The sequence below is a fragment of the Lactuca saligna genome, chromosome 1, assembly GCF_052625555.1.
Source record: "Lactuca saligna cultivar CGN05327 chromosome 1, ASM5262555v1, whole genome shotgun sequence".
Taxonomy (NCBI): domain Eukaryota; kingdom Viridiplantae; phylum Streptophyta; class Magnoliopsida; order Asterales; family Asteraceae; genus Lactuca; species Lactuca saligna.
The window spans coordinates 89,091,044-89,104,944 of record NC_136417.1 but is presented as its reverse complement, the minus strand read 5'-3'; the positions used below and the strand labels follow the sequence as shown (position 1 = coordinate 89,104,944).

Here is a 13,901-nt window from a genome sequence, read left to right as displayed (position 1 = left end):
CCGGACTCGCCGAGTCGGTTACTTAATCGATCCCCTGGATCTCGCTCCGACTCGTTGAGTTCCTCCCTGGACTCGACGAGTTGACCCTTTGACTTAGGGTTTTCTTTCCTTTCTTGGCATTTCTGATTTTGAGTGTTACACTATGTGAAGAAAGCCTTTTGATTAGCCATGCAAAAGCCAGCCCTAATGAGTTAAGTTCCATTTTAACTTGGTTTTTGATGAATGGGTCATGGAAGCACGTAAAGGTAGAAACTTTATGTTGCTAATGAACCATAGGGACCTTGATCTAGTGTTTGGAGTAAGGGAGTGGCTCTGTGACTCGAGATTATGGAACTTCACGTTGGACTCGACGAGTTTGGGAGATGACTTGGCGGGTCGTGCTAAAGATTTGGCATGAGTTGCGTAGTAACTCGGCGAGTCACATAGGTGTACTCGACGAGTTACATGAAGATAGGTAGAAACTCGACGAGTTGGAAGAACAACTCGGCGAGTCTGTTGAAGATTTCCTTGGAATCAACGAGTTTGTTCTTGGACTCGGCGAGTCTGGTCGTGGAGTCCTAACCTTTTCTGGTTGAACGGTGAGTCGGTGAGTCGAGGGATGACTCGGTGAGTTGAGCGAGAAAGGACTCAAAATTTTAGGACTCGGCGAGTAGGGTCACACAGGAAGGTGGACTTTGACTGAGGACTTTGACTTTGACCAAGAGTTGACCAGTTGACTTCCAAGGGTATTTTGGTAATTAATGGTATTTATTGAGTTTAGTGTTTTGGTATTGAATAGTGGTGGAGTTCGTGTTAGAGGTTGGAGCAGTGTGATCTTATTTCTGCAGATCGGCTTTGCGAGGTGAGTTATCCTCACTATATCGACAGGGTCTAAGGCACCAAGGTTAGCCCTTTATCGGATGGAAATCCAGGTAGTTGTTATGTTATTGCTTTGCTATATGTTTGCATCCTGGTAGTTAGGATGGTATATGTTAGAGACCTGGTTAAGGTCAAAATCCTGGTATATAGGATGATGCTACGTTAGTGACCGGTTAGGTTGGTATCCTGGTTAGAGTGTGTTATGTATGTGATCTGCTAGATCGGTTGATTAGTGATGAATTGCCATATGATTATATGTTTATGTGTACATGGTTGATTGACTGGGGTTGGGTTGAGGCGGGTCCTGTTTTGTGTTGTAGGCCAACATACCCAGGGCAGACAGCGAGTGGTCTGGATAGGCTGAAGGCCCCACGAGGGCGGACCAGACGTGCCGAGGTTTGGAGAGTGGACCAGGCCGACTGAAGGCCCGGTACGGGAGGACCAACCACACTGCAGACTCATGTATATGGCTAAACTCAGAGGGTGGACCAGGTGGACTGAAGGCCCGGTACGGCGGACCAGTCACGCAGTAGACCCGAAGTGCATGGCTGTTCTGTTTATGATATGATATGTTATGAGTATGGTATATGTGGTTGGTATTTTGGGGGTAACTCACTAAGCTTTCGGGCTTACAGCAGTGTATTGTTTCAGGTACTTCAGGAGATCGTGGCAAGGCGAAGGCGTGATCGTACCGCTCCTCGTGTTTTATATATTTATGATGTGGTTCTGGGAAATACTCTGATAATAAATGAATTGAAAACCTTTTTGTAATGAATTAATGAATATGGGTTGTTTTTGAAAAGTTTAAATTGGTTGAAAATTTTTGGATGTTACAAATGAGTAATCAGTATGGTGATAAATAAAAAGTGTTCTATTTATATTCATAGGTTTTGATACCATACTAGATTCAATTATTCTTGTGTTTCATTTTTCATGTTTTGACTTCCAGAATAAACTAGGTTATTCTTCCTGAATGAATAAGTTATTTAAACCATCCATAGTAGGTCATATGTTAGAAGTAGATATGAATGAAGACTATCATGGGTTGGCTTGTAGAGGTCTAAGATGTTGGACAAAGTGGTGCTACAACACTCATGAGTGCTCATAAGTTTTGAGTATTGGATTCAACCCGCGCTCATTTGAATCACTTCATGGATTTTATCACGAGTGATCATGAGACGATAATATCGTATATTCTTCAAACCTAGAGATATGAGTTGTTACTATGAGTTGGTTATACATTGATTGCATGAAACCACATTGGTAACTCGATGTTATAAAACGTGCATTTGTGTATGATTCAACAAGTAGTAGAACAAGTCATATGAGTTGAAGTTTATCCATTCCTTTTACCTTCAGGATAAAAGCGATATATGTGGGCCCCTTGATGATTTAATGATGATACATGTAAGTGTTTGGCCAAGCCAGGACTGATTTGATTTGTTCAATCAGTCAGTCATCATGAATCGAAAATCGGGAAATAACAAATGGACTGAGAGACTGATTTATAATCCATGTCTCATTCCATATGATATCTATAATGGAGGAATATATGATCCCTTATCTAATGGACAAGTCATTGACAAGATCAGAGTTCAGTTAACACGTCAGAGTTCGATAGAAGCTTTTAAGAGCTACGATTGCTAGTCGGGTTTTGAAGTCATACCCAATAATAGTTTTAGACTTATCCAAGTGGGAGACTGTTGGATTAATGTCTAAGTCCATAACTATAATTGGTAAGACTTGACCCGACCCGGCATGGTCCATTTGGGTTGCATGGCATCGGAACAATTGGATAGACAAGATGAGGAAAAAAGGATACTAGTGATTTATATTTTTATATTATAAGTTCTAATATATTAATATGTAATCATATTATTTAATTAGTATTGATCAAGAATTAATTTATAATTAATTAAGTGATCAAAAGGAACTAATTAAATATGGACTCTTATATATATATATATATATATATATATATATATATATATATATATTTATATATATATATGTGTGTGTGTGTGTGTGCAGTGGCGGACCTATGTGGAGAATTGGGGGTCCCGGGCCACTGCTCAATTTCTGGCTCGTAGTGTAAATGTTTTTTTTCTATTAGGTGCACCCGCTTGAAGTATGAGGGACAACCCTACTAAAATAGTCTGCGTCCGCCAATGTATGTGTGATGGGCCAAGTTCATTTAGGTTGAGCTAATCTATCATGGATAGTCCATGGAGTGTTTAACCCATGCATCATATGAAATGAAGGACCATGGATTTAACACTAATCTCCACACTATATAAAGATGTCCTTGGTTGGTGAAATGGGCACTAGTGTGTACACAAAAGGGCAAGGCCAATTTCACTAAAGAGAACCAAAGTATCATTATTCTCAAGGTTATTACAAGTGTTCATGGTGTTGTGTGAACCATTTGAGGTGTCACACTTGGGGTACTAGACACTCAAGCTTCATGAAGACATGCTACATCAACAAGGTATGTCTTCTAACTTGTTTTATTACCCAAGTATCAAAGATTGTATGCTAGATAGGGTAATACCTTGGAATATTCATATTTGCATGTATAATAGAGAAAATATAGATCCAAGGTATTTAGGGTTGCATGTACACCATAGGAGTGTTAGAATGCTCAAAACCCAACAATATTATGTTGATGGGACTATTGATCGTCATAAAGCTCATCTTGTAGCCCAAGGTTTCACTCAAATTCCGGGTTTTCATTTTTCTAATACCTTCAGTTCGGTGGTTAAAGCTACAACTGTTCGCGTTGTCTTATCTTTGGCTGTCACAAATAGGTGGCCTCTTCATCAGCTTGATCTTAAAAATGTTTTTTTAAATGGTGACCTTCATGAAACCGTTTATATGGAGCAACCTCCGGGTTATGTTGACTCTAAAAATCCAACACATGTTTGTCGTCTCAACAAAGCCTTGTATGGCCTTCGTCAATCCCCAAGAGCTTGGTTTCAGCGCCTGAGTTCTTTCTTAGTTGCTCAAGGTTTCAAGTGTAGTCAAGCTGATACATCTCTCTTTGTCTTTCATCAAGGATTGTGTCTCTTGTATCTCTTGGTTTACGTTGATGACATTATCTTGACTGGAAACCATGCTCCTTCCATCACTCGCGTAAAGAATGAGTTTGCTATAAAAGACTTGGGTAAATTGAACTATTTTCTTGGGCTTGAGGTTACCTATGACTCAGATGGTTTATTTCTACATCAGAGTAAATATGTTCATGATATTTTGAGCTGAGCTGGTCTTCTTGATGTGAAACCAATAGGTACACCGCTCGCTACAAATGATGTTTTCACCTCTACTGGCACTCCCTTTCATGATCCTACTCAGTATCGGTCTTTTGTTAGAGCTCTTCAATACTTGACTATCACTAGGCCCGATATTTCCTATGCGGTAAATCAAGCCAGTCAATTTCTTTATTCTCCTACGGACCAGCATTTTACCCTCGTCAAACGAATTTTACGATACATCAAAGGCACAATCAATCATGGTCTTCATTTCTCTATACCTACAAAACCTATGCTTATTGGTTATTCCGATGCAGACTGGGCTCGTTGTATTGAGACTAGGCATTACACCTATGGCTACATAATCTTTTTTGGAGGAAATCTTGTGTCTTGGAGTGCTAAAAAAACAACCTACTGTCTCTCAGCCCAGTTATGAATCTGAGTATCGGGCTATGGCAAATACTGTTGTGGAACTCATTTGACTCATCTGTTATGTGATTTAAATGCCTTACCTTCTGCTTGACCGACTTTACTTTGTGACAACCTTAGTGCTATTTTCTTAAGTCAAAATCTTGTTACGCATAAACGAGCCAAACATCTAGATATTGATCATCATTTTATTCGTGAACTTGTGTTGTCTGGTAAGTTGCATACCCAATTTGCTCCAACCAATCTTCAAGTGGCGGATATTTTCACCAAACCGTTACCTTGACCACTTTTTGAGAATTTTCGGCAGCAACTCAGAGAGTTCATCCACCACCTGTGCGCTTGAAGGGGGTATTGGAAATAAATCATCTATGTAAATTAGTTTATTTGTTTTCTATATTTACTTTTAGATACCTTGTATATATCCGTGTATTTTTGTATATAAGCGGGATTAGTAAATCAATAAAATTGTTGGGAACATTTATCCCATCTTATACTTTTTAATAGTTCGGTTCTGGGATTTCTCTTTAAGGTTCAGATTTTTTGTGCGACAATCCTTATAGTTATCAAATAAAATAAGAAATAAATACCCCTAGTTTATAATAAATTTATTTAATTTCTTTCTTCATAACTTATTAGAGTATGCAACCGACACATACAAGTTGACCATTTTGTCGGTTAGTTATTTACAATTGCAACTGGTCAATATTTTGTCGTTAGTTATTTACAAAATCTTTTAATACAAGTTTGACCATTTTAATATATTTCTTTCTTTCTCCGAGTACGTCTATGTATTCACATTTGTTCAATATTTGGTCAAAGCTTTCCCATAATAAATGATAGAAGTGATCATTTATATTATGTTTTATCTCTAATTAAATAAAATATGTAAAATTTAACTAAAACGATGACAATAGCAGAAGACTAGCAGCATCATATAAGTCAATGATGTCTACTTTTTGAATTCATATATACCAAGACTCCTTCAATAATGTCATGATCATGATGACTATTTTTTCTTATGGACCAAGTCTAAATCTAATAATTGTCATCAACTGGCACTTCCTTCGGATTTTCTGAAAAACAAGTTAACATCAAACTGTTACTTATTTTCTACAATTACTTCACTAAATAATTCAAACATGGATTCATACTCATTCATCCGATCATTGTAACGATATTGTATTACCAATTTATTATGGAAACCGATCTTCTTCGGGACTATCTATAAACCTCACCAATGAAAATATCGAATCCTTGTTGTATTTTTGTTTGCAAATTTTTGATTTGGAAGTCGAAGGCCAGTACATAGAGCCTCACTTCATGAATGGAGGATTCATCTATGTCGCTTTTTTACTCAACTTACTAATAATTTTGATCTCATTTGCAACGTATCCCTTCAAATTTGTTGTCTTTCATATAGATCGAAAGTAATTTTCTGACTTCATAACACAATTCTTGTCGGTGTGAATACATAGGCTTAATATATGGTTGTAATTCTTGTTTCTTTTGCACCTTAAAATATGTTGTCTATCATATAGATAGAATATGATAGAAAGTATTTTTTTCGGTTTTGTTTGTGTTCATGGGCATATCTTTACATCTTTCTTTTCAGTTCTTTTTGTGATCTTGGACATCTCTTAACATCTTTCTTTTCATATATTGATTCATGTTGAGGGTGTTGGATGGTGACGCTTTGGATTTGGAAAAAAAAAGTGGGCATATTTTCATATCGTTGCATATAATCTTGAGAAGTATAATATTGCATATTATATTTCAGTGGATATATTGATTTTACAATAGCTGTTGAATTAAAATATGACCAATTGGGAATGTGGTATTATATATATTAACGTTGAACTTTTTTAGATTGTATGACTTTAGAGTAACATCATATTTATATGCACCATGATGGCTAATATAATGTCTTTTTCCTTTCAAACATCTATAAAGAAGACATTTTCTTAAAAAGAAACTATATTAGCCACATCATGCACATAAACTTGATGCTCCCTAAGTTGAAGTGGAGTAACTTCAATTATTTATGAGAAGCTCATGTAGGAAGGGAATTGGATGCACATCTATATTTATAAAGGGATAAACACCCAACTTTTGTTTTCACTACCGATGTGGGACACAAAGATGGGGTGGAAAGGAAGTTAGCCATTCTACATTGTGGGGACCATCAACTATAAATTTAGGGTTTTTGGTTTTGAATTTTATAACTATAAAGGAGAATTGTATACGTTTTAAAGTTTTTCAAACCAATCCCAAAATCTATCAACAACAAGGCACTTCTTCCAAATTTCATACGTTTTATTATTGCAACAATCACTCTATAACAACAATTGTGTCCGATTTAAAATAAGCTTTAAAATAAGCTTTCTGAACCAAAACACAAAACCATTGACTAAATTGCACTTTTTGGCCCAATTTAGGACCCATCCACAGCTATCTTTTGGTAAGCATATAATCTATTCAAAATATTTTCTTCAGTTAATATGTAAATCAGATACACAACAGTCAGTATAAATCAGATACACAACAATCTATTAATTTAATACATAACATAAAAGTAAATCAGATACACAACAGTCTGCTAGTTTAATACATAACATAAAAGCTCAGCATCTAGCATCCACAACGGGCCCATACACATTGAAATTGAAACTCTTATAGTCTCATAAACTAAACAAAAAGAAGGGAAAAGTAATAGTACTTAAACCTTAAAAGCATAAAGCCATGGCATCCTCTAAATTATGTAAAATAATAATTAGGCTACTCCTCATAGCTATTATCATTATTCTTATAATTCACTTGCTAACAAGTTTTTCATCATTCATGTATGTATTCATGTTTAAAAATTACACATATATATATATAAATATGCCTACACCTCTCATATCATGTGAGAATAAAATAAACATTCAAAATCTTAAATGGAAGCCATTGAAGGATTATAGCCATTCCTATGTAACTTTTGCCATCTCCATGCAACCCTCAAACTCTTTTCAAGATCCGTATATTGTGCCGACCAATTAAGCTCACGGAGGATCTTTGACGGGTCACTAAATACTTCCGCATAGTCACCGGGTCGCCTTGGAAGGTAGTCTACTTTAATTGATGCACCCGTTGCCTTTTTACAAGCTTCCACAAATTCTTTGACTGATCTTCCTGTTAAAAAGAGTAAAAAAGAAGGATTAGGTCGTGTTTGGTTTAATCGATTCCGGTGGAATGACGGAATTGGAATTCGCGATTCCATTCCGTGTACGGATGGAATTCAATTCGGACGGATTTCATGTTTGATGGATCGTCGTAGGGTGTGTTTGGTTCATGGATTCGGGCGGAAGACGACGGAATTTGAATTCGAGATTCCATTCCACGACCGCGTGAGAATTTACAATTTCTTTGTGTTTTAGTTCCTTTGATCAATGACATTCCTTTCAAAAACGTTATGCATACCGAGCTTTATGTTTATTTACAAAAATACCCTTTTCACAAAAATATATGGAACAACTTTCTTTTTTTAGAACGTTCTAGAAAAAAGTTTCGATAAAAAATACTAAATCGCCTAATTTCTTTTTTGAATTATGGACTTAATGAGAATATGACTTAATCTTGTAAGCTATATATACGTATTTCTTTTTCACTTAATACAGAAAGACTAACTTAATGAAAAAATTCAGGAAAATGAGTTTTTTCCCACTAAAAATCTTTTAACATCGTTTTATCAAGATAGCACTTCATGAGACCCATGCCAATGGGAAAAAAGATTGAAATTTTTTTGTAACCTCTCACATGTGCAAAAGACGTAAATGCCCTCCTCCAAACCATACCACCTTAAAGATAATGAATGAAAAAATCGAGATGCATACCTCTTCCTGTCCCCACATTGTAAATTCCAACGTGTCCTGGTTTTGCTTTATTAAGTGCTTTAACATGAGCATCAACTAAATCAGTCACATCAATGTAATCCCTTATACAAGTTCCATCAGGGGTTTTATAGTCCGTTCCTCGAACCTGTATCACATAGGTCATAAGTCAACAAGTCAAACATACTAAACAAGATCATATACATGTAAGGGTTTCTTTTTGACTTAATGCAGAAAGAACAACTTAATAGAGAAAATTATGGATAAAAAAATAAAAACTTTCCCCATCAAGTCCTAACTTTTTACAAAATTACCCTCATTTACTTTTTCCTTCCATTTCCCAATTGTGCCATCATCTTCTTAGATAATTTTAAGCATCATTTATTCATACAACACTTAATATAAATTGATAACAAAGATGTGAGTTTTCTTTGCTATTTAATCAAATATAGAGTATATTACATATTTGGTCCCTGAGCATAGTCGGTTTTTGCAAATTTGGTCCCAAAATGTTTTCACTTGCAATTTTTGTGATTCTTTTGAGGTTCTTGTAACGTTTTTTATTTCTATTCCAAGTAAAATGACTATTTCTGCCCCTGAGTATAGCTTATTTTTGCGATTTTGGTCCGAAAAGTATTAACTTTACATGGACTGGGCCAAAAATGTAGCAAAAACCTCAAATAAAGAGAAAATTGAAAATGATAAAAAAAAAAAAATGTAATTAACTCTAGAACATAACTATAAAGTTTGCATAAAATTCATTAAAAAAAAAAAAGGAAAAAAGAAAATGACCTTGAGGCCATTGGTGATTCCACGAGCTGCATCAAAGCATGCACCCGATATTCTTCCATGTTCACGGAGTTCTGGCCTTGGTGCTTCTCCTAATCTTCCCTCCGGATCAGAACCAATCACATTGAAGTATCTGAAATTTATTTTTATTTTTTTGAAAAATTAAAAAACAAGAAAATATGGACATGACACCTTGTATTGCGTTTGAGATGCATTGGACTAAGACTAGGGGTAATACTGTCAATGAGACAACAATTGCAATTTTTTGCCCTGTCCAAAAGATTGAACAAGGACTTGCTCTTGGTTCTCTCCTATGTGAAAAAGACCAAAATGCCCTTGTATTGTGTTTGATATGCATTGGACTAAGAATAGGGCTAATAATGTCAATCGGACGAAAAATGCAGCTTTTGCCCCATCCAAAAGATTAAACATGTACTTGCTCTTGGTTCTCTCCATGTGCAAATGACCAAAATGCCCTTGTATTGTGTTTGACATGCATTGGACTCAGAATAGGGCTAATAATGCCAATCGGACTAAAAATGCAGCTTTTTGCCCCATCCAAAAGTTTAACATGGACTTGCTCTTGGTTCTCTACTATGTGCAAAAGACCAAAATGCCCTTGTACTGCATTTGACATGCATTGAGCCAAGACTAGGGCTAATAATGTCAATAGGACAAAAATTGCAACTTTTTGTCCTGTCCAAAAGATTGAACAAAGACTTGCTCTTGGTTCTTTCCTATGTGCAAAAGACCAAAATGCCCTTGTACTACATTTGACATGCATTGGACTAAGAATAGGGCTAATAATGTCAATCGAACAAAAAATGCAGCTTTTTTGCCCCATCCAAAAAATTAAACATTAACTTGCTCTTGGTTCTCTCCTATAGGAAAAAGACCAAAATGCCCTCAAACACGTAAAATACCAACCTTAGAATCATCACCGCCATATCCGAGTTTTTATGGAAATCCAAGATAATATCTTCCGCCATCTTCTTGGCTTTTCCATAAGGATTAATCGGAAGCTGGAATATGCAACAAAAAGATATCATTTACACAAGTTTATAAGGGGCCTTTTATTATTGCATATCAAATTTATTAATTTAAAAATAAAATTTGGTAACTTAAAATGCCCTTTTTTTGTTTTTGTCAAGGGAAATTACCTGGGGAGTTTCTTCTGTAATTGGCATCTTTTCAGGCTCTCCATATGTTGCACAAGTACTAGAGTATATTAGTGTGTTCACATTGTGTGCTGACATGGCCTCCATCACCCCAAGTGTATTTGATGTAATATTGTGATAATACCTGAAATATTAAAAAAATTTAAATAAAATACTTCTAAAAGCAAGTTAAGCCATGGCATAACATTATTAGCATCCTAGGGATAGGATAAGACATGACAACACAGAATAAATTGTACTGTGTTTGACATGCATCTGACTGGAACTAAGTCCAAGACTGATGTCAATGGGACAAAAATTGTCACACCCAAAAAGGTCTGTGTAAAAGACATGAATGCCCTTCTTGTCATCATCATTGAAAATAGCCCTAGAAAGTTTTTCTTGTTCTAAGGCTATTTTCAATGATGAAGATGATAAGGGCAATTATGTCTTTTACACCTTTTTTGGTAGGACAAAATTTTGCAAATTTATCGTCATTGACATTACTCCTAGTCAAACGCACATCAAATACAGTAAAACCTGTTTTGTCCTTTTGTCCTTATCTGTAAATTTCCCTAATACCCTCCAAAAACCAAGTACTTAGGAGTGGGTCCCACAATACTAACTAACAATTTTTAGGATGTGATGTCATAATTCGATTGAAATAACACTTACTTTAGGGGATCAAGGGTACTCTCTCCAACATATGCAACTGCAGCAAAATGCATCACTGCATCAAATGCATTTTCAGCAAAGATTTTGTTCACCTAAACTCTTTTGATCAAGGAAACAAAAAATAAACATTATTAACATTTATTCTTACATGCAGGGACATTTTGGTAATTTGGTTATAAGTTTAAATTTCAAAAAGGATACGGCTTTTGGATCTCCCAAATCAGCATAAATGAATTGAAGTCTCCCAGGTTCTGGGAAGAGATCTTGAAGAACTTTGATAGCTCCTAGGTTTCCACGAGAGAGATTATCCTATCACACACCAAAATTTAACAGTATAAAGTTTCGATTTTTTTAATGACTTAATCTGAAAAACTATATATGGATGTTTCTTTTTTAATAAATCAAGAAAGAAAGTTTTCCCTTATTAAGTGACAACTTTTTTATAGATTTGTGTTATTTTCTTGAATATTTTTTAAACATCATTTATCAAAACAATTAGAAATAGATTAAAATAGAAAAAATACCACTATAGTGACACGATGATTATCTTTTAGAAGGCGTAGGGCTGCATGTGAACCAATATAACCAGCACCTCCAGTTACTAACACATGAGTGACACCAGTTTCATGTTGAGAAAACTTCAAATCAAAAACACAAAAAAAAAAAAAATAATAATAATCAGATATTTAATGTAGAATTCAATAGTGTAACAAATAAGATCCAACAACCCCTAGCAAATATCAATAATACCTTCAAATAGAAAACCTATAAAGGAACATCATCAACTAATTTGTTGAATCTTTCCTAAAAGGGGAATTTTAGACAACTTATGGGAATCCCAAAATAGAAAGTTTTGCAAATTTTGTAGGGATTTAAAGAAAAGAAAGAGGCATAATTGAATAAAAGGAATACATACAGGACTAGGGGTGTTGAAAGATGGGGATTGTTTAAGCATAAGAATGCATATTGCAGTAAGTCCTGCAGCTAAAAGGATCTTTCCTACAACACCATTTTTCTTCTTTGGGTCCACATAATCCATGCCTACAATCACAAAAGGAAACAGTTTCAAATCGATGAAGTTTGTTTTAATCTTGTAGAACGAGAACGAAATCTGTTTCTGAGCATATAACAGAAGCTAATAAATCTTGGAAGATAGTGAAATGAAGGTTTTATGAGATGATTAATGGAGTAAATTAGTGAAAAGATATTAATATTACCTCCGAGAGGATGAGATCGGGTAGGCCTGGGTTGAGTTCTTGATCTGCTAGGGTTTAGCATTTGTTGAAGAATCTCGCTACGAAATATGCAATTACAGACGAAGATGAATCTGCTACTAGTCATGGAAACAAGACTTCTGTTATTCATTAAAGAAAAAGGAGATTCAACAAAAAAACAAACAAACGAGGGACCTTAAAGGTACGAATAATTATTGTCGACAACAGAAACTGGCCCCTCTTGCTATCAATTCGCTATACACAATTCAAAATTCAAACAAACCATCTCGAAAACAGGGAAATTTTGGAATTTTAAAAACCCATCACAGCTCAATCGCCGACAAAATTCAAACAAACAATAAGAATTCTCTTATTCTCGATCAATTCGATATACAAAACCAAAATTCAAACACGCGGATTGGAGGAATCGAAAAAGCAACGTATGTAGACGATCCACGGAGCTAGGAAATGGAGTAAAACAGCAGTACATGAGGTTAAAACTTAAAACCGTTACCTGAAAATGTAAGCATTTAAAGCAGCAGGGTATGTGAAAGATAATCAAACAAGATCTGTGAAAGGAGCAGAATCGAGGGTTAGGAGGCGAAGTACGACTTTACAACGCCAATGAATGTAGTGATATGATATAGTACGAATTGGGTTTTGATTGATTAAAATTTGGGAAAAGGGAAACGGGTAAAGATAATCAAGAACAAAAACGTAAGAAGGAGAAATGTAGAGAAGACGAAAAGAAGAAAAGGGAGGTGGTGGAAGTAAGTATCGGACTTAGTCTTCCTCACCTTCTCGTCGTCTGTCACGTTTTCAATGGAGGAATAGGAGTTGGGTATGCGGAGAATTCCTCGTTTGTGATGCCATGGTCACGTAAATGGTGGGGTAAGAGGTGTGGGCGCCATGGGAGGGAGGGAGGAACACGTAGGTTTACTAGACAATTGATTACCCTGTTTTCTGCTTTAGAAAAAGCTTTAACTTTTAGTGTTTTGGACATGGGTTTCAACATTTTATTGGTATTTATTGGTGTGAGATGTAACAATATACGTATTATATTGTGGGTTTCTCTTTTAGATATTTTTGTTATTAAATTGAATATTTATAATTTTATATCTTCATATGAATGTGTGAAGTAACATGCAAAATCATGAATATAATTTTATTTAAGTCCTAACATTGTAATTTTAAAAAAGTATTAAGATTTTTTTAAAATAAAATATTCCCCCTTGTAACATTGTAATTTTTTTATTAATGTATATAAAAGTCAATTTAATAATAATAATAATAATAATAATAATAATAATAATATTATTATTATTTATTTGGTATTTGGATATGATTATAATAATTTGCTATACTTTTTAAAATAGTATATATTATTAGAAAAATAAAAATAGGATATCATTAAGAAACAAAAACAAAATATTGTAGTATTTTTATATTTAACCCCAAATATTGTTCATACGATTATTAACGAAGTAAAACCTTACACCTGTCGACTTTTATTAGTTTAGGAAAAAACTTCTGCCATATAGTATTTTACAAACCATGTGCACAGCGAGGATAAACTTCACATAGGTACAAGGTTATGGAGGGAATAGTATCACTTTCTAATGAAATTGAGTATTCCGTAATAATTATCATAAAAATATGGTT

At 34.9% G+C, this 13,901-nt stretch overlaps 1 protein-coding gene across 7 annotated transcripts; it reads right to left on the bottom strand.

The window, feature by feature from the left end:
• Positions 1-7,289: 7,289 nt before the first annotated feature.
• On the bottom strand, positions 7,290-13,208 carry LOC145041203 (UDP-arabinose 4-epimerase 1-like). Of its 7 annotated transcripts, none has more exons than XM_078989219.1 (12): positions 13,037-13,208; positions 12,754-12,808; positions 12,243-12,358; positions 11,942-12,066; positions 11,550-11,663; positions 11,227-11,334; positions 11,026-11,117; positions 10,354-10,495; positions 10,121-10,215; positions 9,197-9,326; positions 8,408-8,552; positions 7,290-7,706 (listed from the first exon to the last, which is right to left on the bottom strand). In XM_078989219.1, the coding sequence occupies exons 3-12, from the start codon at positions 12,301-12,303 to the stop codon at positions 7,468-7,470; spliced, it is 1,251 nt and encodes a 416-aa protein (XP_078845345.1). In that variant the 5' UTR covers positions 12,304-12,358; positions 12,754-12,808; positions 13,037-13,208; the 3' UTR covers positions 7,290-7,467. The 7 variants fall into 7 exon arrangements, with proteins under 7 accessions (XP_078845345.1, XP_078845335.1, XP_078845327.1 ...); XM_078989209.1 differs by having other exon boundaries at positions 12,243-12,355; XM_078989201.1 differs by having other exon boundaries at positions 12,243-12,352; positions 13,037-13,207.
• Positions 13,209-13,901: the final 693 nt, after the last annotated feature.

Bases quoted from the DNA above. Each gene is read 5' to 3' on its own strand.
- LOC145041203 (XM_078989177.1), bottom strand. From the start codon at position 12,366: ATGACTAGTAGCAGATTCATCTTCGTCTGTAATTGCATATTTCGTAGC. The intron at 12,067-12,242 runs GTAATATTAATA...TTGTGATTGTAG, and splicing joins CCGATCTCATCCTCTCGGAG to GCATGGATTATGTGGACCCA. The intron at 10,496-11,025 runs GTAAGTGTTATT...TTAATATTTCAG, and splicing joins AGTACCCTTGATCCCCTAAA to GTATTATCACAATATTACAT.